The following is a 22,848-nucleotide window of genomic DNA, read 5'->3' on the forward strand; positions in this document are numbered from 1 at the left end:
AAGTCCTCATCACCTAAGCTAACATTGAATCCAATACAAAACAATGCCAATACAATTAATAAAACAATTAAATATAACTTCATCTTTGTTTAATAAATTATTAAATAAGAATTATTATAATATATAAATTAACGTTCTAAATTAATATAAATATTAATAATAATGAATGAATATACAATGTTGGATATGGAAATTTATATATATATCATATATTATATCTTGGTCATCCTGGATTCCGGAATATCTCTTTGATAATTGAGTGTGATTGGATTGTGTTGTGGTGTGGTGTGTTTGTTGGGCACACACTCCAATCAAGTTCGTCCTGTCGATGATCGATGGATCAACGTCGACATACAGTACTGTAAACTACAGTAGTAGTAGTAATGTATGAATAAAGGATGTATGAAGCAATTTCATTCATTCATTCATTCCATTCCACATATACACATTCATTCATTTAATTGACAATGTCTTGATGAATGGGCCTTGTAATTTGTTGTTGCGAGGATGGTGAAATGTCCAGACACATAGTGCTGTAGTTGAGAGTGAAGACATGAATCGAATATGATAGCTACTGCTCACCACTGAGTAACAGTTGAGAAAGTCTACATTATACTCTTCGATCACATTGGGCACTACTCTCAACAATGTATGCAACAGGTCATCATCGTCACCTGATCGATTGTAATGAATTGAAAGGTGTAGCTCTCGCAGATGTTGTTGTGGATGATGTGTCTGCTGAAGATCTAACTTTGTTACATCGCTGTAGTTGATCTCATTGACGTGCACCACTTCGATCGGTGATCCATCCATCGCTGGACATTGTGTAACATATTGACATTGGATCACATTGGCAATGGACATGCGTGTGACACTGCGTGGCAGGACACATTGTGTGAATGGTCGATTGAAGCTGGTGCCTATTCCGAGCCAGGTAAGTGAGGGTGGCAGTGCACCCTCCTGCAACGGATAGTTGAAGTAGAATCCAAAGTGAAGTGACGTAAGGGAGTGAGGGAGCAGGCCTGGAGTAATGGGCTGGTTGAATAGACTGCCAAATTTCAAACATTGCAGAGACTTAGGTAGGACATTTGGTATGAGAGGTTGGTTGTAGTTATTACCAAATAATAATGTTGTCAATGATGATGGGAGCTCATCGAGCATCGGTTGATTGTAGAATCGTCCAAAGGTGAGTGTAGACAACGACTTGGGGAACGAGCCGCCAGTGTGTATCTTGTTGTAGTTCTTACCGAGAGTGAGATGAGTGAGGGATGGTGGAAGTGAGCCTGGAGTGTTCAGTGTTTGTTCAAAGCATTCGCCAAGATGAAGCTCGAGTAGTGATGAGGGTAATGAGCCAGGTATCAAAGGTTGGTTGAATTGATAACTATATACAAGTCGTGTGAGTGATGATGGCAGTGATCCTGGTAAACATTGTTTGTTGTAGCCTTTGCCAAACTTTAACTCTATCAATGACATGGGCAGTGTACCCACTTTGAGAGTTTGATTAAATCGGTAGCCAAATGTTAAGGTTGTGATTGAGTCTGGGAGTGATGATTGTACAAGTTCTCTGTTGTAACAATAGCCAAACTGAAGATCAATCAATGATGATGAGAGGGACAATGGTGCGATTGGTTGGTTAAAGTTGAAACCAAACCTTAGACGAGTGATGGTTGATGGCATTGATCCTGCTAAAATGAACTGATTGAATGCACCTCCAAACTCAAGATATGTAAGTGATCCTGGTAATACATCTGGATTGATCGATCGATTGAAACAACTTCCAAGTGTCAATGACTTTAAAGTCGAGGGTAGCACACCAATGTTCAACTCTTGATTGAATCGAGTGCCAAGTTGAAGTGATGTCAATGTGCGAGGGAGTGATCCAATCTCAATGGATGTACCATCATAAGTGAGTTCAAGTATATCATTCGAGCACGTTGTCATTGTTGTAGTACTTGTAAGTCTTGCAAGTGATTGCAATGGTGACACCTTATTCAAGATACTCAAATGTCTCTTGCAAGTTAGACCAAAGCAAACCAAGTTCAACAGTTCATCATTCAACAATCTCAAGATGATCTTGATACATGTATCTGGAAGGCTGTTCATTCACTTGACTTGATTGATTGGTATGTATATGTTATATTAAATGATTAGAGATAATAAATGAAATGATGAATGATCGATCAAAACCACCAAACAAGTTTACTTGTTACTATTCAGCTTCTGTTTGGTGTACTCCCACATTAGGATTGATCCACTAACATGGACATTGAGTGATCGGATGATTCCAAACTGTGGTATCTCTATGCACCTGTCGAGAAGGTTGATGTACTCAGTAGGGATACCCTCCTTCTCCTTGCCCAGCAGTATGACGGTCTTCTCAGGGAACTTGTACTCCTCAAGCTTTGAGCTGGTCGATGTCTGCTCGAGTCCCAACAACGTGTAGCCCTCTGCCTTCTTGGCGAGCAGATAGGTGGTCAAGTTCTTCTCCTCGACCTCGATAGTTGGCAGCCACCGCTCGGCAGACACCGATATTTGTTGGAACATAGGATCGTTCATGACGGCCTTCCTCGACACGACCAATGACTCCACGTTGAAGATCTCTGATGTACGTGCTAGACCGGCCAAGTTGGGTATCTTGTCGACAAAGGTGGCCACGACGATGATCCTCTGTCTCTCTCTCGCCATGATGTTGTATCTCGACTCATCATCAATCTCATTCCAAGGCAGTATCTTCTTTTGATATCCTGTCACCTGACCATCGGCAACCATCTCAATGTATGCATCGGGATCAATAGCCTTTGTGATTGTAGCACCAGCAGTGATGTCATCCTCTGCTGCCACGTCATTGTCCACAGCCATGTCCTGTTGTTGATCAGTTGTTGGTGGCGTGGTGGCGGCGGCAGGTGTGTTGTCCATATCAAGAACCAACTTGGACTTCTCAAACAAGTATTGTCTGAGTTGGAAGGTCAATGGTGACTTGAGAATCACCTCATCAACAAGGAACTCAAACACTCCCTACATACGTGTATACAATGTTAGTGAGCTATACTCTATCTTGTGCGTCCCAGCTCTACTTACAGGTGCACAGATCTCGCTGGTGGCCAACTTGTCAATGATTGGGATGTCGTAGTAGAGGTTTTGGTAATCTGTGGCGCTGACCAATTCGTCTACGCAGCCCTCTCCCTTGGCGGTACGGATGGAGAGATGAGCTGTTAGACGCTCCAGTCCCTTGGAGGTCTGGATGTTGGTCCTGATGTACCATTCCATCTGCTTAAGATACTCTAGCATGCCATTGTCAAGCTTGTCCTCTAACTTGTTGGTCTCGATCATCTTCATCACAACGCCAATCGCAGCGTTACGCACGGACAAGTGATGAGAGTTACAGAATGCCAATATCTTGTTGAAGATTATCTTGACCTGCTCCTTGTTCTGGATGCTCAACAATATGTTGCCAACTGTTACAATGATTGATGTTACGATATCACCTCTAGCATTGATAGAGTCAAGTAGTCTGTTGTGGTAGGGTAGATGTTAGTAATTGATTGATTGGTTGATTGAATGAGCAGGAGATGGACATACGGGATAAAGTGTGTGGCCACAAGTGATTGGAATCTGGATACCATGTTGATGATGAAGATATTGATATATCTTCTTGTGGATGGTAGGTTGTAGACGAGCATGATGTCCAATAACTTCTTGCCGAGTACCTTCAACTTGTCATCATCCTCTGGTGTTACATGATTGGCCAACAAACATAATGCTTGCCATATCCTGATCTAATGATGATTGAGTGATTGGGTCAGTGGGATCAATCCGAGTGATCCAAGGTAAGGCAACATACTCTCTTTCTGTGTGGTTGAGTATTGATGAGATGTTCAGTCTTCTTGGTGAACTCTTTGGTGAGATTGATATCGATCATATACTCAGAGATACGATTGACGAATTCATAATTGCCAGTGGAAGTTGCCAACACTCCCATCTTCTTGATAAATGTTGCCAACACTGCACGTCCAAATGCATCCTTCAAAGGAATGCTTCCAACTCCATACTGTTGCTCATCAACATCATTCTCCAATGCTGCGTCCACGCCCATATCGAATGCAAACGTCGAGAATCCACTGTGGTGATTAAATGTAGGTTAGCGAATGAATGGGTACCAGTGATGGAATGAAGGATTAAATTTACATGATTGGATCATAGAACTGTGGAGAGATGTCGTTTGATTGATCCCAGTCGTCTTCCTTGCGAATTGGTCCAAAGATCAATGAGAGATAGATCTCATCGATGTAGAGCAGTGCAATGTCGGGTCGCTCGATCCATACGGGCGTGCACTTCATCACCAAGAGGTTCATCAGTCCGACCATCGTGTCGGATAGTGTCAACACCTGTCTAAAGTACTTCTGGAGTACGGTGTGATGGTTGTGTCCGTCCATGTCGCTGGGCATATGTGCCAACAGTGCTGGACAGAATGCCAATTGAACGAATGCCGTCATCGATGTGAATAAAGTGTCGTTGGCCGATGCGTACGCTGATGATACGATTCGCTCGATTGTGTCAACGTCGTAGTCTCCAGTCTCCTGATCGATGGCGAATGGAAGTAACAGTTGAGCACAGTTCATGATAGGTTTGATGCTATATCTGTTGGCTCCACTGACAGCATCAATGATGTCCTCCATCATCTCCTTTGAGTTATCGGCCAGCAACATCAATCCATTGGGTGTGGAGTCGCTGAGGATTGTGAGTAGGTTACGGATGCACTTCCACTTGATCTTCATAAAGTAGGCGAGGGTGTTGCCCCAATCCTGTGCGTTGAGTCCATGGTCAAAGGTATCCTCTAGTGGACGCTGCAACGACAATGGGATGAGCATGGTGATTGATTGTTTGAGTTGTTCGGTACTAAACAGTTGGACTCTTCTTCCAAACACTCCATAAAAGTATTGGAACAGAGTGATTGATGCAATCTGATCCTTCCATGATCTTGACCTTGATGGCTTTGTCGTTATCAACTTGGTCACATACTCATCCAAAGTATTCTTCTCAACCATTCCAATGATGAATGACACAATAGACATCAAAGAGTCACCAAACTCAAGCTTGACCATGTTGTTAATAATGTGTTGATTGTTGCTAACAACATCCTGCGTGATGATCATAAGGTTAGTGAGTCTGGCCAGACATAGTCAAGAATGTACGAGCTTACATTGTTGATCAAGTAACGAATGAATGTTGTGGCAAAGTTGTTGGTTGAGAGTGTGTCGCGTAGTTGAGCGGCCTGTGTGTTTGAGATGGAGTTGGAGAGAATGGTCGAGAGTAGTGTAAGGCTGTAGATGCATGTGTTGCTGAGCTCACTAGCATTCAATGTGATGCCACTGATAATGTCACCAACTATAGATTTGAATCCAATGTCTGATGTGTAAATCGCCAGTCTGGAGAGCATGTAGCATTTGGTCTTCATACGCACGAATGTGTCTCCATCGCTCACCAGACCATCTCCAACCAGAGAATTGTTGGCAGCAATCTCCTGAGTGATGTTGTTTGTCAACCAGTTGGCATCTGAGAATCCAGTTCGCTGCAGCCATTCTCTGATCAACGCAGAATACTCTGCGACTGTGTGTGTCTGGATGGGCACGGTATAAAGTAGTCTGCAGACATTCGAGAATGACAGACCATCCTTAATTGACAATGTGACCAATATCTCCACAATGTACTTGTATGCCCTTGTTCGGTATGTGTGATTCCTAGATTCATCGTTTGATTGAGTTGAGTGAGTGATGATAGAGTGAATGAACGTTGTGATCACAACTTACATCCTTCGACTTGACTCCAATAAAGTGAGGATTCTCTCGACGTGGGAGTCATCGATGAAGCATAGCTCTTCTTGTTTCCTGCCTTGGTTAGCGCGGCCAAGGAAGGCAAGGGCGGCGGCAATGAAGTCCCTGTAAAGGACCTGGTTTGAGATGAAAGTGAGCAACTGAGAGAGGCATTCTCCTTGTAGCAATGGCGTGTCCAACGAGTTGTAATAGGTGTCAAAGAAGTGTTGAAGTGCCGGGTTGATCGTGTCCTCTGTAATTCCACGGTAGAGCATTGGGTTGGTCACAGCCTTGATCAAAGTGCCAAAGACAAAGTGCATGGGCAGTCTTGGGATGTATTGATCAGAGTTGAGGATCACCAGCACCTGGGCCTTGACAACAGCAGGGTTCTCATGGTTCATCACACGTTGGAAGAGGATGTTGATCCAATCAAAGTGGATGCGATTGGTTGAGAGCACCAATTGGTCTATCTCGCGCCATACTGGCTGGATCAAATGAACGTTGAACTCATCGATGGTCTCGTTGATCAGGAAGAACCTGTCCCATTCCCTCTGCCAATGTTCGCTCTCCTCCTTTGACCATTTGTAATGCTCAGTCCATTTAACATTAGACTCATGGTCCTGTTGTTCGATCGACTGTTTGATGATCCTCTTCAAAAGATAGCTGGCACGCTTCCTTATCAATGGATCAGTGTCCATGAATCCAAGCTTGAATGATTGATGTGGTACTGATGTTAGTTCTTGATTGATTGAGTAGACGCCATGTGGATAAACATACTATTTCAAACTTCCAGAAGGTCTCGCTCTCTCTGAGGTCACAGGGGGAGGTGAAGAAGTTGCTGTACTGCTTGGTGAGGATCTTGTAGGCATCGGACTTGATCTGATGATCAGTGATCGACATCATTTGCATGAGGATTGGGACGAATGATCCAAACATTAGGGTTGGAGTGCCATACTCGAGAACGGCTGGGAGAAGTGAGTTGATCAGGGACTGTCTGAGCTCGATGTTGTGTGAGAGCAGCATGCTGGTGAGCAGTGAGCCTCCCACCAAGCTGTTGGTGAACTGCTGCACGGCCTCGGACTTGCTGTGGAACTTGTTCACCAACGATGAGATGAGTGTGAAGACTACCAAATGGTGAGAGAGGTAGTTGCGCGTGTGGCGTGCGTCCTCCTTCTGCGCAACTGGCGTCTGCAAGTCGAAATGGTCGTCATGGTTCATTGTGGAGACAAGGTGTTCCAATGATTGAGTGAGCAGTGACAGCAGATTATCCAACAAATGGATGTTGTCATCGCGAAGCAATGCAGTGAGTGATGTGCATGCCAATGCGTACAGGGGTACGTCGTCACTACAGTTGGTGCTCTCGTCAAGCGAACTGAGTATCGACCAGTAAATATTGCTGTCTCTATTGATTGTAGTCATGCCAGCCATTGTACTAGGGTCATTAGTCTGTACATGAGACAAGAATCTAATGAGCAATTGAAGGTAGAACAATCTTTGTGTTCTATCCTTTGAGTCTCCAGCCTTGCCAATGACAGTGTCACTCTTGTTATTGATGAACTCTTTGTAAATTAATGATATTGTGTTGGTGAGTGCTGAACATAATACTATGTTATTATTGCTACTATTATTACTATTACTATTACATAATGTATAATATATTGAATTGATATATGATGAATGAATCATATCGATTGACTCCAAATCAATACGTTGTTTAAGATATTGATCACATATTGAATGAGAGTACAATTCTAATTGTTTGATTACCATTATCATTGGATCAACCTGTGTTGTTGTTGACGCCATGATTGTAATTGTGTAGTAGTAGTAAGTGTCAATGTGAATGATGGATTGAATGAAGTCGTTCTTTGCAAATAACTCAAGTCGAGAAGAACGAGCGAGTATTTGCTAAAGTGCATGAAGTTCGAAAATTGACTCAAAAGGTGGATAACAACCTGGATGTTGAATTGAGTGTTTTGTGTTCAATGAAAAGTTACTATTGCTTGTAGAGATATAGAGATAGACAATGGGTAACAGGTCACATTCAAGTCAGCAAGCAGTGGACTATACTTGACYTTCAGAACATGAACATGTAAATGGAACACCAGAGAGACATGATCATCATTCAAAGTTCTTTGTATGTTCATTCATTCTTTTATTCAATCAATCATTCAATTATTCAATTATGACAATGGATGGTGATGTTAGTACTAACTAACTACAATTGGTTAATAGGTTGAGTATCATGGTGATAGAGTTGCAATACGTACAAATAATGGAAAGTATATAAGTATAGATGGAGAGAAGGTATATGTATCACCAGAGTTCCATCAAGAACATTCATTGTTCAATATAGAGAAACATGGTCATAATGTCTGTATAAGAGGCATACACGATAACTACTTGGGATTGGACACTGATGGTCGTGTACGAGCACATCATCATGTAACAGATCACGAGATGTTTGAAGAACATGTAGTATTATAATATGAATGGACAGGACATCCCTTAAATACAATGTACAGACAGTTTAATTTAATATCACTATTGTTGTTGTTGTTTGATTGGAGACTCCAATGGCATGCCATTGGACATGGTTGCAGTGCGTGGACTCAGTGTCTTGTCGTAGTGATGATGTTTGATTCCAAAGTGTCCGCATTCGCATACCCATTTGAGTTGTGTCTCTCTGAACATACTGCAGGTGCACAAACGACACTAAGTTGATTGACATAGGGTAGGATGGGTTAGTATTATGATTTGAGTGCGAGTAGACCGATCACTTACATTGATCAATATATCTGTCATAGGAGTTGTGTTGGCGTTGTTGGCGTGTAGATGATGATTGGAGGACTTTGGAGTGGATGGTGAGTCTGTGATGCCATTGGTCTTCTTTAGAACTGGGAATCTGATTGGTGATTGATGTTGTTGAGGTGTCTGTTGTAGTTGTTGTGGCTTTGGTTGTTGTGGTGGTGGCGATGTTAACATTGTCATCTTTCTATCGGCATGCTGATCTATTAGAAGTACTGGTGGAGGTGATGCTGGATATGCGTTGTTATTATTACTAGTATTGAGCTTAATAGGTGTTGATGATGTAGATGTAGTTGTTGTAGTGGTATGTATATTGCCAATGTGACCTGTTGCCGCCGTTGCCGCCGCTGCAGCTGATGAAGAAGCCGATGATGTAGGAGTGTTGATAATGTTGATGCTGCTGTTGCTACCACCAAGTGCCAAGATTGAGGTGGATGAAGTCGATGGTGAGATTGAAGGCGAGCGAGTTACAGACTTGCCGACAACCTGCTCGATCATCTGTCGCTCATTCTGATACTCCATCTCTCTGTCTTTGTTTCGCTCTAGTTCTCTTTCCAAGTATGGTGACATGGATGTTGATGCCGCGGCAGACGATGCTGCTGCTGATGCTGCTGCCGCTGCGGACGATGAAGACGATGTGGATGAGGTGACGGTCAGCGTGGTCGTGCTGGTCGATGGCGAGTTCAGCAGGTACATAGGCTGCGCGCCAATGTTTGTCGTCTTTGGCATCCTCATGCGCTCGATCCTCTTCTCATTCTTCTTTCGCTTGTACAACTCCTCCTCGTATTTGTTCTTCCACTGATTGAGCTCCTCAGACAACTGACGCTCCTTCAGCGACAACAATGACATTGTCTGATGTTGTTGTATTATAACATTCTGTTTCTCCTGTAGTTGATGTGTAGTCTGCATCAACGTCTCTTGCAACACAGACAATGCTTCGGTACTCTTCTCGAATCTATATTGTAACAATTCATTCTGTTGATATAATGATTCAATAAAGTCTAATGAGAACTCTGTATATATATATATGTATGTTAGTATCTGTGTCAATCAAACAACTAACTCAAACAAACATACTGTTATTCTTAATTAAACATGCGAGGTGTGCATCGCCAAGTGAGAGGAATTCGACTTGATCTTCGGCGAGACCAAGTGAGACACATGTGCCATTGATAATCTCTGATTGTGACAATGTATCAGGGAATGTCAAGGCTGGTGCCAATATATCGACCATAATGCCTGTCATTGTTTGGTGTTAGATTAAATAAATAAATAAGTTATATATTAATATATATGATTGATTGACTAGATTGATTGATTGATTGATTAGTTGATTGTGATTGATGTATAAAGTTATAATATGTTATGTTATCTATTTTCAAAATTATAATGGTGTGATTAGTTGTGTTAGATGGACTGAAAGAGTGTAAGTTTACCTTTGATTGATCAATCACACCCCCTTTTCGTTTTTGGTTTTGATCAATTCATTTATTTTATTTAATTTTAATAATCCTATTTTTAGAAAATGAATAATTGTACTTTAACCAGTTTTCAATTATAATTATTTCATTTGATTATTTATTTAATATAAATAAATTAAATAATAATATTATGATATATTGCAAACGACAAGCAAGTTGTCACCCTCTTTTAATTAATTTGATTATTCATGATTCATGATTTTTGATCAATAATATTCTGGATCCAGAGGGAGGTCATCGACAGTGTCAGGAACTTCGAAGAGAACATCGGCCATTAGAGCATCGATATCTGGGTCGTTCACCAGTGCATCCTCTGGGTTGATGGCAATGTTGTCTTACAATAGTTCCCCCTCATAATAGCTGAATGGTGGTGAAGAGAACATACAATAGAATAGGGGTTATTACGAATCATCAATAGTGAAATAAACACCCAAAGATTACATTATATTTCTTGATATATAACACCATTAAATACAAATATTTCTTCAACTCACAATATAACAAGGACGAGAACTCCTCTCATTTGTGCAAATAATTAATACCACTCAAGAATCAATGTCAGAATCTAAAGATATTTATCCTTGCAGTCAACATAACTGGAGTTCCATTGAAGAAGTTCACCCCTTTCGCTCTGATCTATCACGTTTTGATTCATTCAATGGAAATCCATATGGGATCCTCCTTCAAGACGATGAATGTACAGAGGCCTGTAAGGAGAACATCTACAAATTCTGTAATCAAACGAAGATGTACATGGACATGATAATCGCCATCACCGAGAATGAACGAATCGGTATCCAAAATGTATACCCCACTATGGGTTGTTTCAAATATTATTACAGGGGTGTAATGTCTCCAATGGGCATAGAACAAATTCAACGCTTCATGTCCAAACCGTGGCCAAGATTCAACTTCAACAACGAACCAATATGGGACGAGGTCAACCAAGAAGGAAAGGTCATCAAACCCATCATCCCAGGATACGACGACGAGGACTATGACCGGGATGCGAGATATTCTAAATAAAATTGTTACACATTCCATCAACAATAAAAGTAGATTCGATAGAACATATTTGTTGTACACCATTCAGCTCTAATAACCTCAAGGTTCCATTGATATCATTGCATTTACAATACTACAAGAGTATAGAGATAGATATAACAAATGGATTACATCAACAAATGTCAGAGACCAATATATAATATTTATTATATACATTCATTATTGAAATTGAGTTTCATAATAATAATTATTCTACGTTGATGTTATTGTTGTTGTTGTTGTCGATATTATTGAGATAGTCGAGATTGTTGAGATTGTTGAGTTTGTTGAGATTGTTGAAGTTGCGGGCATATATAAGGTGTTGGTTGGCATTGCAAACTTTGGAATGTTATATTTAGTAAGAATCAATTAATTAAAATTCATACTCAACCAATACTTACTCTGGTTCTTTACCATAATATATCTTATGTTTGCTTTGAAGACTCTTTCCAAGGTAATATTTTCGTCACCCAGATTATAAGATACTATCAAACAGATCAAATGAATCAGTAATCATGAGCCAAAGAAATTATAACAAGGATATTATTCCTTACACTTTAAGTTATTTGTATGATTTCCTATTTTGATGCATAGCCAACATTTGATCATCAGTGATAATGATGTCTGGTTCCTTATTCTTTTCAATATTGTTGTTGTTGTTGTTGTTGTTGTTGTTGCTCATTTGATACAAGAGAGATAATTAAAAGAGATAAAATAGAATATATACAATAATAATGAAGTTGATGATATCCTGTGCAAGTGTATAGTGCATCTCTGGACACAGATTATAGTGTTACCCAAACTTTACAGATCAAAAATTAAATCTTAAGATTTAAAGATTTATTAATTGATTGAGGCCATATAGGCGACTGCACCAAGGAATCCAGCTTGATAGTCACAGGCCACCTCATTCTTTACATAGTCTGTACGGTCATCCTTGTATGAATCATCTTGACCTGGGCCTCCAACAAGTGTACCAATAATTGAATATGTGTTGTTGACTGGGTCCATAATGTTATCTGTGAGTGAATGATGGCTGGCACGATGATGTGGATTGATAGGATGATTGGGTCCATAGCCAACGATGAATGATTGTTTGTTTGGGTTATCTCCAAGTATATAGTTGATCTGTGATGCTGTGAATGATGTGTACTTATCGCCCTCACTACCATACACGGACATCAAGAAGGAGGTAGTGGCAGAGTAACGTGCTGGTGCCCACATACGGATCCATGCAAGGCCACCTGGTGTGTAAGGGACGCCACCTCCTGGAAGCCACCAATTGAGGAAGCCCTCAATATCACTGGTGTACGTGTCGTTGTCTGGGAACATCTTGGCCATGAGCAGACAAGTGCCTGGTGCCTTGAGGTCCCAATCGTGTGAGTTCTTCTGGGCCAGTGCACCAATTCCAAACGAGTCATAGTCAGAGACGGCACGGGCCAAGTATGTCTTGTCCTGGGTGGCCTTGTACAGCCAGATGGAGGCCCATACAATCTCATCCTTGTAGCCGGACCATGACTTGTAGAAGTTCTGGGCATCGGGGATTGAGTCAGAGTACACGCCACGGTAGTTGTCTCCAAAGCTCCAGAGTTCCTCTGAGTGCTGAAGACATTTGGCGGCGTATGCTGGATCACGTGACTCAAAGATCATTGAGCAGATGGCCAATGCAGCAGCGGACTCCATTGCCACCTCGGTACCTGGTGCGGTCTCGTTGAGAACATAGGTTGGACGGGGCATGGTCATGAGCTCGGGAGGGCCCCAGTAAGCATGGTCGGCATTGCCCTCACCAACCTGTCCGGCAAACTCGTTGGTACCAAAGTGAGCGGCCATCAGCCAGTCATATCCCCATTGTAGGTCCTCCAGCCATATTTGAGAGGCGCCACACTTTTCGATTGTATCCTCATACTCGAGGAAACCCCAACCAAGCATGGTCATTGAGGCGGACATGGGCAGGGCAAACTTGACATGGTCACCGGCATCAAAGTAGCCTTTGGAGAGGTCACCATCTCCATTGCCATCTGGTGATGAGCCAGGTGATGCATCGGCCAAAGCAGCAGGACCACGCCAGGGCACGTCATTATCCTCAAGTCTTCCGGCTCTGTTGTATTTGTAGAACATTACACCATTGTTCATTACCTCACAGTAGTCATGACCCGAGGCGTCTGGTCCATGATGAGGATGGTGTCCACCATGATGGTTGTGGTGGCCGTGGTGGTTGTGGTGACCACCATGGTGCTTTCCATGGTGGTGGCCGTGGTGTCCGCCATGATGTGGTTCATGACGACGATGATGGTGTTTATGGCTGKGGTGTTGGCCTTTTGGATAATATTAATAAAGTGATCCATTAGACTAATTAATATTATTGTTGAATAACATACCAGCACTTGCCAATGCAATAAGCAGCAACAGGAGAATACAGACTAATGTCAATACTCTCATCTGTGATTAAATTATTATTATTATTATTATTATTATTTACAACAAATAATTGAATCGAGGAGAATGAATGAATGGGTAGGTGAATGTTGAGTACTAATGATATTTGTGAGTCCTTAAGTAGACCATGGTCTTGACCATTACCAAGGCTTAGGCATGCCGAGGCCTGTTTAAAGAACCCCCAGCAGTAATAGATCGCTGAGGAGATGTTTGGTTGGTGTGAATGTGTTTATGTGTGTGTGTGTGTGTGTGAGTGTAGAGTTGACAACAACGTTTCCATTGCATGTTCACAGATGGACAACGACCATTCAAAGACATACACACCACACCACACACATGCATAACGAGTCTTTTCAGATCACATGAGGGTTAAGATCATCCTACAAAGACGAAGCTCTAATTAATTTGTTGGACAACCAACAAACCAACCAACCAACCAACCTGCCTACCTACCACTTACTTATAAAGATTGTTGATGGTTTGCAATCCAAACAGTGTTTACCAAAGTTAGCTCCTGCGATCCTTTCTGACAAAGTCTGTTTGTGTGTAGTCTTTTGACTTGTTGGTCGTTGTTAATAACTTCATTGTGAAGTTAACTCTAAAGATACATTAGAGTGAGTCAGTCTCTTATGTTGTATGACAAAGAACTTCTATTGATGTAAAGATGTCAACGCATTCTTATTTGTTTCTTTCAGTGAGATTCGGGTGCAAAGATAAATGAATGAATAATTGAAGAGTGAACTTAACATGATTCAATATTGATTAAATAAACAATCAGCCAAACAAACAAACACATACAATCTATATATTATAATGTCTACCACTACAACAACAACATTAAGTGTTCCTCACTCATTGGTCAAGAGACTGCTTATTCTAAACTATCCCAAGCCACAATATGTGATGCTTGAAGAGAGAGATGAGTTCATTAATGTCGTAGCTTACCTGCTAGAGAAATACATTGCCAACAATGAGCAACAGCAACATCAACTTGAATCACTCCTGACACCAAATGATACATGGGAGAAGAGTTTACTGAGTGTATGTGAATGACCCTGGCAGCGTAGTTAGGTAGGGCATGATTACTGACCAGCCATTCACAGTTCCTCAAAGACAAGCACTACTGCCAAATAGATAGGATAGGTGACCTTACAACAATAGAACAGAAGTGTATCCTGTTAGAATGTCTAACAACTCAGGCCATCAAAGAATCATACAAGACCAATGGTATGTTGAATGAATGATTGGATAGATGGACTCATGATGGCTCCATGGATCACTCACTCAATGATCACTTCCATCATACATTTGAACGATATTTAGCTGATCAGATACATGAGAGCAAGTACAAATGTCTACAAAAGATGAAGTTACAACTGATGAGCTTTGATAGCACACCAGAGGAGTTAAAGACTGCAATCATCCAGATGGCCACATTATTTAGAATACCAATTGGAGACAGTCTGACACAAATGCTACATGTATGAGATCAATCAATCAAACAGTCAATCAATCACTCATTGAGACATACGTATTAACCTTATCAATCACCGTCAGGCCATTGTAAGGATAGCAGAGAGGAAGTTTACAACAGCAGATATACTAGCATTGAGGTCATCATCCTCAGGCATCGATACGCCATCATCCACAACAACCACCACAACTACAACTACCATTACGACGACAACAACTACGACTGCTTCTTCATCATCATTGAACGACAATAGTGATGGCGAGAAGGTGAACAATTACATCCATCCACTTGGATTCGATACCGACAATGACAAGATGAACTCAGTGGCCACCATTCTTAGACTCCTTTACGTTTCCGACCTCAGAGAGATACAGAGCAAGATCAATGAAGTACTTGGTAAGTCGATATCGATTGGTTGTCGGGCGCATGTGGTTTATTCAGTGTCATTTGATTGCACAGCATCTCACTTAGTGATGAGCAGACTGGAGTGTTGGCGTGCAATACATGACATTGAATAGAGGAATGATGTGTATGAACTGGATCCAGAACTAACGCTCATTTGTACAATGCGCAGCTATCGTCCAGAACTACACAGCAGAGCCACAGACCAACTTCAAGCTTGGAGTCGTTGGAAGATGATACAACATGTCGCTGCATTCAATAGTGGACAAAGACCAAATGGATGTTCATGAACATAAACAAACATATTGATCTATCATCACCAATGAACTTCCAATCCAAACTTGTCAGACTGATGGATTCCATCCTTGATTGCATAGGGTGTGCACAATGCTTCCAATCACACTCTATATCCATGGTGTCCAACCTTCGTACATTGTGGACAGGTTGTCAATGTTGATGGACTCTCTGATCATCATCTCGACTTGCTTCTCGACATCCAGTCTCTGCTCGGTACCATCCAGCTTGCTCTTGACCTGGCTGACGATGGTCAGTCCCTGCAGACTCTTGTTGTCCTCCTTGACCTTTGTGTGCATCTCCTTGGAGTCTGTCTCCTGTTGGAGATGCTGTGACGACTCGCTGAGGTTATCGATGTTGTTGTTGTACTGAGGCTCACCCTCACCACCTCCGCCCTGCTGTTGATCATCATCGCTAGAGCCATCGTTATCACTCTCGTTTGCATCACCATCCTCTTCTTCCTTCTTCTCATCATCATTCTCTCCTCCTCCATTGTTGTTGTTGTTCTCCTCATCCTTTGAGATTGGTTCATTCATCTGCTTGATCTTCCAATCAAACAATGGAGCATATATGAATGTCTCGAGCAAGTTCAACAATGTTTGTTTGTTCCTGTTGTAAATGAATAGAGGATGCATAAGTACATGGGTTTGTGAAGGAACTACCAGTAGACAACTTACTGTCTGAGTAGATCCAAGACTAGGACACAGGTTTCGGAGAATGATCCATGCACTCCAGTGAGTCCCAGTGCATTCTCAATGATCTGTGTCAGTCTGAATGGCACCCTCTCTGGTACCTTGAGTTGCAGTCCCTTCTCGAAGCATATGTCTGTTTGTTGTTGGGAGAGGAGGAGTGTAAGTGAACTTGCAGTAATGTATCCATATCCCATGTGCCATGACACCTTACTGTAATCAATATGAACGATCTCTCCAGTCTTCATGTCGATCAAAATGTTGTCAAGATGCCTGTCGCCAAGTCCAATGATGTAACCGATTGTGGACATGAGTGCAAGTGATCGGCTGAATGATTGGGTCTTGAGTAGGAGCTCAGAGGTCGAGCAACTTGAGTACCACAGCTCACGTGACAGCAGCCACTTTGGTGTCTCGTTTGAGAGCTCGACAAACACCTGCTTGAGTAAGTCTTTGGGCCAATCACCACGGTTCTGTCTAGTTAGACCGTTGGCCTTGAGGAGCGGGTCCAGCTTGGAGTAGAACAGGTCGACGGGGCGAACAGGCTGTCGTGGCAATGGGTTAGGGTTGGTGGCCAAAGTGCTTGGGTTGAGGCCCTTGTACGTGACCTCATTGCGATACCAGTTCTTGAAGATGGAGAAGAGGGGCACAGCATTCTCCACCCATTGGATCAGTCCAGCTGAGCGACTGAGTGGTACTACTGCGTACTTGCGCGTGCGAAGGAGGCGCAGGTTCTTGTTCTTGCCAGCCACCATCATCTGGTCGACCGTGTTGAGCAGCTGCATCACACGCTCATCCAAGTGCAGGTCCTCGCGACCCTTGAGCAAGTATGAGTACGAAACACCATCGTTACCAATCATCGATATCCTCTTGGGCTTGGTCTTGGTGGTGTGGAGTATGTTGATCGTTGGGTGGATGGATTGGATGGTGATGTCCGAGGCAATGCCAGGCATCTTGATTGTAGTGGGTCTGAAGACGTTCAGACTCGGGTTGACTGAGGCCAGATCGACCGAGCTGAGTCTGTTGCCTCCAAAGTGCTCGATTAACCCTTGCAGTGTGAGGAAAGGGTTGGATGGTTTGTTCTGCTTCTCGACACAGAGCACGACTTTGTTGACAATCTCATTGTGAACGCTGCAGAACCAGCGCTCAAAGGGTGTGGAGATGGGCCCAAACATTGTGGTCGACAGCAACTTCCTGATCCTATCGAGTATGGGCGCCAGCAGCGCGAGGTTCTTCTTTTTAAGCTTGGAGAGTGATCGCGCGTCCTTGCTCTTGATCAACTGCTGGTTCTCGGCGGTCCACGCCGGCTTGGTGTGACAGATCCAGCCATGGATCTGCTCCATCAACTGTTGCCAACGATCGTCCCAGAGTATGGTCAACTGGGCAAAGCCACGGATGAATGTGTCGGTCTCCTCGACCAGCAGTGGTGAGTGCTTGACAAGCTCGCGCTGGATCACAGCAATCTGGCTGGCATTGGGATGCACGCCACCCCATTGAGTGGCAGCTACCAAGGTTGGGAAGACAATGGCGTGGGGGTTGTGACGTCCAATTCGATTGATGATGTTGATGATCTGCACCTGTATAGCCTTGTCAGGGTGGCCCAAACGGGCAAAGAGTTGTGGGATGATGTCTGAGAAGGCAGTGGTGACAGCAGCGCTGTTGTTGTCATCCGCGATGCACCTGTCAAACACATCGATGATCTGGCCACCATGATTGACTAGAATGCTCAGTATCCTCAGTGTGATCTGAATGAGTGAGCTGCAGTGACCAGTGGCATTGCTGACGAACTTGAGATGGTCAAAGTAGCGCTCGACAGCTATGCCGTAAAGGCGTGCCTTGGTGGCTGCCTCGTCCGCCCCAGTGAGCAGGTCGGCGGTCTCCATCGCCCAGTTGGCATAGGCCAGCAACACCTTGGGGTTGTCGGGCATAGTGGCTGAGGCACGCTGGAAGTATGTCTCGGGGTCGGCCTGCTCGGCAGGCAGCGACTTGAGTATCTCCTGGAACGCCGAGTTGTTGGTGTTGGTAGTCAACTGCTTGACGATCTGCAGGTAGGTCTTGGTCTTGATGTCTGGCGTCACATTGTCAGGGAACTGATTGGAGTGGCGCACGAGCTCGGTGAATGACTCGAGTCGACGCTCATGCAGGCACTTCAACTTGGACTTCTCCAGGAAGAATGAGGGCGAGTGTGTCTCCAGTACCGAATTGAGCAAACGTGAGCAGAATCGTGTGTTTCCAGACTTGCGCGACAGTTTGATCAGCACCTCTGTCAGCGGGATGTTGTGGAAGACGAGATCAGTGCGATGCTGAATGTTTGACAAGTGATTCCTCACGCGGCGCAACTTCTCGAGGAAGCCAAGCTGGCGACAGAGTGGCGTGGAGCTGTCGACGACGCCATTCTCAAGCTCGTCAATCAGCTTGAGCTGCGTCAGGTATTGGAAGGTCTGGATGTTGGACTCGTGTCCGATGACTGACAGTGAGTCGTGGACGTGATCCTTGGCTTTGACAATGTACTGCCATATGTCGCCGCTGTTGTTGGACGACCCCTCATCCCTCTGTGCGATCATCACCGCGAGGATAAGCTCATCGGCAGCGAATAGATTGCCAATGAGTCCTCCGTTGGCGATCTCTCTCTGAGGGAGTTCGTTGATGAACTGCTTGATTGCGGTACTCTCTGCGCCGCCGCCAGTACCTCGAGAGAAGGCAGACAATGCACGCAGGTACGTCTCGCGATATGTGACGTTTGAGGAGTGAATGCGATCGCCAAACTGCTGAAGGAATGCGTCCATCTCCTGGTAGTCCGACAGCTTCATGTATGACTTGATGATGTGCTCCACGATGAAAGGGAATGACATGTGCGAGGGATCGGTTGTAGCGACCAACGGTGTGAGTGATTGAACAGAGTCTTCATAGTGTTGATCGCTAGACTGGATCACGCCTTGCATCCAAGGCATGGACAGAGTGAATGTATGCCTCGTATGTTGTTGAGCCGCTGCTGCTGATGTTGGCGTTGATGGTGATGGGGAAGAATGAGACACATTCATTGACGTTGACTTCTTTGGTGAGACAACCATCTCGATGAATGATGACGATGATGTACTCTCCTTGTCCTTGCCATTGATTGTGGAGTAGTGCAGGTCGAGCCATTTCGATAGGCCCTTGATCATATCTGTCTCATTCATTTGCTGTAGAGCATTAGTAAGGTGCAATATACAGAACTCCATCTCATGCTGTGCATGTGATGGATCAACGAATCGGTTCGCTCTAATGTCAGCTATGCGCTAATGATTGTGTTGTGTCAGTAACCGAGTCCATTGTATGATGAATGAACAGAATAGTTACGAGTGTAGCATGTCTGATGATGTCTGGACCCGAGCTACAGAGGATGCTGGCCTTGAGGAGGTTCATGCGGATCCTGCTGAACCAATCCTCACTGACACGTGCGTTGAGCTTGAAGAATAGGATCTCTTTTGACGAGGGAGACGGCAGGAACACCGAGCCATAGGCAGCAGAGAAGATCTGTTTCTCCAGTGAATCCATGAACATCAGCATTATCATTATCTTCTTGAAGTCCTTCCTCTCCTTGTTGAGCTGAAGAATGATACGCTCAAATATCTCAAACGTCTGCACTCCCGTACCAAATGGTGTCTTCAATCTATTAGTGATACAATATCTTGCGCACTCCCATGTTGCCCAGTACCATCTAAGTGCATCTGATGTGGCCATCAATGTCTCTAGTCTCCCTATTATTGATTGATAGTTAGTTGTGATGTGGATGTGCCATCGAGATAGCCATTACTTACTGTTTTCTAGTCTGTCATGGTGGGCTTGTGCGCCATGTGTCATGAGTGTGCTGTCGTAGAAGTGATCAAGGATTGACTTGAGTATGTCATCAGTAGATCGGTCCACATTGTAAAGACAATCAAACATATGTTTGAAGAACATTGGAACTGATGGGCATGGTCCTTGGACGACCATGAACTTCAACTTTGATGTGTAGAGTGATTGTTAGTCATTCATTGTTAGTCTACAATGTCGGTTATCAATGATCACATACCTTGTAGTTAATGGATAGGTCGCTTATCTTTGAATGGAGATTCTTCTGATTGATGAACTCAATGTGTACGACAGTCTTGGCCAGGAGGTCGAGGTTGTTGCGCTGGATGTCCTTGTCAATATCCGAGATCCTAAACAAGATTGATCATCGATCGTCATTAGATGGTGGCACACCAATCAACGCAATTGTGAATGATTGATACTTACTTGAACAATGCGATCGAGAGTACCTTGCGTATCTGTAGTTGGTCAAGATGATTGTTGATGGTGTACTGCTCGAACACTTTGGATAGAGTGGTCTGGATCTGAGTGTGCTTGAGGTAGACCAGGTTGGTGAGTCGTCTAAAGAGCTCGCGAGTCATGAGAATTGGCGTGGCAGTGGCCAGTGTGGCCTGCAACAAGAGCAACGCCTCCAGCAGCAGGTTGGCCGGTCCATCAATGCTCTTGAGCTGTGCCAACACAATGGTCTCTAGTTGCTTGTGCTTCTGGAACTTTAACACGGGCACCAGGCTGGCGATCGAGTGGATGGCTGTGCTCGCCAGGACAGCCAGTCCGGGTACCTGGGCAACGTTGTCGTAAATGTAGAACAATAGCGACTCGATCTTCCCCAGGCTGGTCGAAGCAGGTGTCGATGTCGATGTCTGTGTCTGGAGCTTACTGAGCGATACTGCGATCTTGGTCAAGAGGTTCTGATTATAGTTGACGATTCGCACATAGAAGCTATCTATGTCGTCGTAGGGCAACGTGGAAGGCTTCGCCGTGCCATCGGGTAGTGTAGTGGATACACGTTGCTGCTGTTGCTGTTGCTGTTGCTGTTGTTGTTGAGGCCGCTTGATGAAGTGAATTGGTGATTGCTTACTGCCACCCGCAGGGGCGGCGTTCGAGGAGGTAACATTGGGACGCTGCTCAACCGGCGTGTTGAACAGTTTGATGATGTACTCATCCTCCTGACCGATTATGGTCAGGATGCTGTCGATCTGTTCCAATGATTGTTGCTGTTGCTGTTGTTGCTGTTGCTGCATTGTCGATAAGGGCGTGCTGCTGCTGCTGCTGCCGCTGGCAGAGGGTAAAGGATCAAATGCATACAGTATTGAGTTTAGTGTCGACAAGACCGCCTCACGTATGTTATTCTTTGGATGTATTCTATTGAGGAACAGCTGTTGTATATCATCATGTGTGAGTGTTGCTGTACTTGATGCTATTATTGTTGTCGTAGATGATGTTATCGATGTTGTTGTGGTTGATGATAAAGGTGATGATGTTGCAACCGCTGTTGCTGTTGTTTGAGTCGATGATGACACCTTCTGGTTAACATGCTGTTGTTGTTGTTGTTGCTGCTGTTTGACTGCTGTAGATGTCTTTACAGAGACATTGTCCGCTGAACCTGTACCATTGGTACTGTTGTTATTATTGTTCAAATCATACTGTTGCTGTGTTGTTGGCGGTGGAGCAGGAGTCGTCGGAGTGACAGGTACGAATGGTTTAGCGAAAGGTGATAGCTGTTTCTTGAGTAATGTAGACTTTTGTTGTTGTTGTATTGACGTAGATGTTTCTGTAGTCTCTTGATTGATATCACTATTACTACTACTACTACTATTGCCGTTGATTATGTTGTTGTTGCCTGTTGATGCCACAACACCATCCATCTGAGTACTGGGCACTGATGGTCAACAACAGGGCGCGATTAAGTTATTGCTTTAGGTAGTAATGGTATGTTATGGTAGGACAGTCTTGAGTTGATTGATTGATTAATTATTACTATTTCTTGCTTGATTGTCTTTGTTTGTCCTTGTGATTGATTGTGGGTGTTGTTGATAACTTTGCTTTGGAGGTGAGTTCACCAATTTTGGTGTTTCCTTCCAAAGTTGGGCATTTATTAATTTCAGGATGTCTGGCTTCTGTCAATTATTAATACTAATATATATATATATGAATGATAGATAGTAGGATTATTTTCATCTTTTGTTATTATACAACATATAATTCTTCATTATTTATTTTATATTTTATATTTATTTATGTATTTATTATTTTTTAATGATGAACCAAGTTATAACTACTATTCCATCAATTCCAAGACCTGTTGCCAAGGCTGCAGTATATATTAGGGTCACTTACAATTTGGTTAACCTAATTGTAGATGTTGCAGGTCAATCAACTTCAAGAAGATTGGCTGGTGTATCATTTGGTTTGGCTCCAGTTGGTTCTCATTCTGTCACGGAAGCTGACATCAGATACTTGGTTCTCACTTACGATCCCTCTACCATCAAACTAGTTGGTCATATTGACAACATATCTCAACTTGATCCCCTACCATGGGCTACCATACTCTATGCCGATGCCATCAATCGATTTGCCAA

At 43.4% G+C, this 22,848-nt stretch overlaps 7 protein-coding genes across 7 annotated transcripts; 2 read left to right on the forward strand and 5 right to left on the reverse strand.

Annotated features, from left to right (window-relative positions):
- Positions 1-459: 459 nt before the first annotated feature.
- Positions 460-1,875, reverse strand: SAMD00019534_030980 (hypothetical protein; the record flags this gene model as incomplete). Its single annotated transcript, XM_012901231.1, has 1 exon — positions 460-1,875. A coding segment is annotated over one exon (1,416 nt), but the record flags the coding sequence as incomplete, so codon positions are not given.
- Positions 1,876-2,199: 324 nt separating this feature from the next.
- SAMD00019534_030990 (hypothetical protein) lies at positions 2,200-7,238 on the reverse strand (the record flags this gene model as incomplete). Its single annotated transcript, XM_012901232.1, has 8 exons — positions 2,200-3,015; positions 3,079-3,511; positions 3,580-3,776; positions 3,842-4,118; positions 4,186-5,138; positions 5,201-5,738; positions 5,808-6,517; positions 6,588-7,238. The coding sequence occupies 8 exons, from the start codon at positions 7,236-7,238 to the stop codon at positions 2,200-2,202; spliced, it is 4,575 nt and encodes a 1,524-aa protein (XP_012756686.1).
- An 807-nt stretch (positions 7,239-8,045) lies between these two features.
- Positions 8,046-8,291, forward strand: SAMD00019534_031000 (hypothetical protein; the record flags this gene model as incomplete). The annotated part of the gene is made up of 1 exon (XM_012901233.1): positions 8,046-8,291. A coding segment is annotated over one exon (246 nt), but the record flags the coding sequence as incomplete, so codon positions are not given.
- Positions 8,292-8,354: 63 nt separating this feature from the next.
- Positions 8,355-9,864, reverse strand: SAMD00019534_031010 (hypothetical protein; the record flags this gene model as incomplete). Its single annotated transcript, XM_012901234.1, has 3 exons — positions 8,355-8,525; positions 8,595-9,631; positions 9,696-9,864. 3 exons carry the CDS (start codon positions 9,862-9,864, stop codon positions 8,355-8,357), a joined length of 1,377 nt encoding a protein of 458 aa, XP_012756688.1.
- A 2,128-nt stretch (positions 9,865-11,992) lies between these two features.
- On the reverse strand, positions 11,993-13,336 carry SAMD00019534_031020 (hypothetical protein; the record flags this gene model as incomplete). The annotated part of the gene is made up of 1 exon (XM_012901235.1): positions 11,993-13,336. A coding segment is annotated over one exon (1,344 nt), but the record flags the coding sequence as incomplete, so codon positions are not given.
- A 1,056-nt stretch (positions 13,337-14,392) lies between these two features.
- On the forward strand, positions 14,393-15,689 carry SAMD00019534_031030 (hypothetical protein; the record flags this gene model as incomplete). The annotated part of the gene is made up of 5 exons (XM_012901236.1): positions 14,393-14,620; positions 14,683-14,806; positions 14,903-15,060; positions 15,137-15,449; positions 15,628-15,689. Coding segments are annotated over 5 exons (885 nt in total), but the record flags the coding sequence as incomplete, so codon positions are not given.
- A 170-nt stretch (positions 15,690-15,859) lies between these two features.
- SAMD00019534_031040 (hypothetical protein) lies at positions 15,860-22,134 on the reverse strand (the record flags this gene model as incomplete). The annotated part of the gene is made up of 7 exons (XM_012901237.1): positions 15,860-16,358; positions 16,427-16,574; positions 16,653-19,713; positions 19,775-20,175; positions 20,236-20,419; positions 20,490-20,619; positions 20,696-22,134. The coding sequence occupies 7 exons, from the start codon at positions 22,132-22,134 to the stop codon at positions 15,860-15,862; spliced, it is 5,862 nt and encodes a 1,953-aa protein (XP_012756691.1).
- Between the last annotated feature and the right edge of the window lie 714 nt (positions 22,135-22,848).

This window comes from Acytostelium subglobosum (genome assembly GCF_000787575.1).
Source record: "Acytostelium subglobosum LB1 DNA, scaffold: scaffold5, whole genome shotgun sequence".
In the NCBI taxonomy this organism is placed as follows: Eukaryota; Evosea; class Eumycetozoa; order Acytosteliales; family Acytosteliaceae; genus Acytostelium; species Acytostelium subglobosum.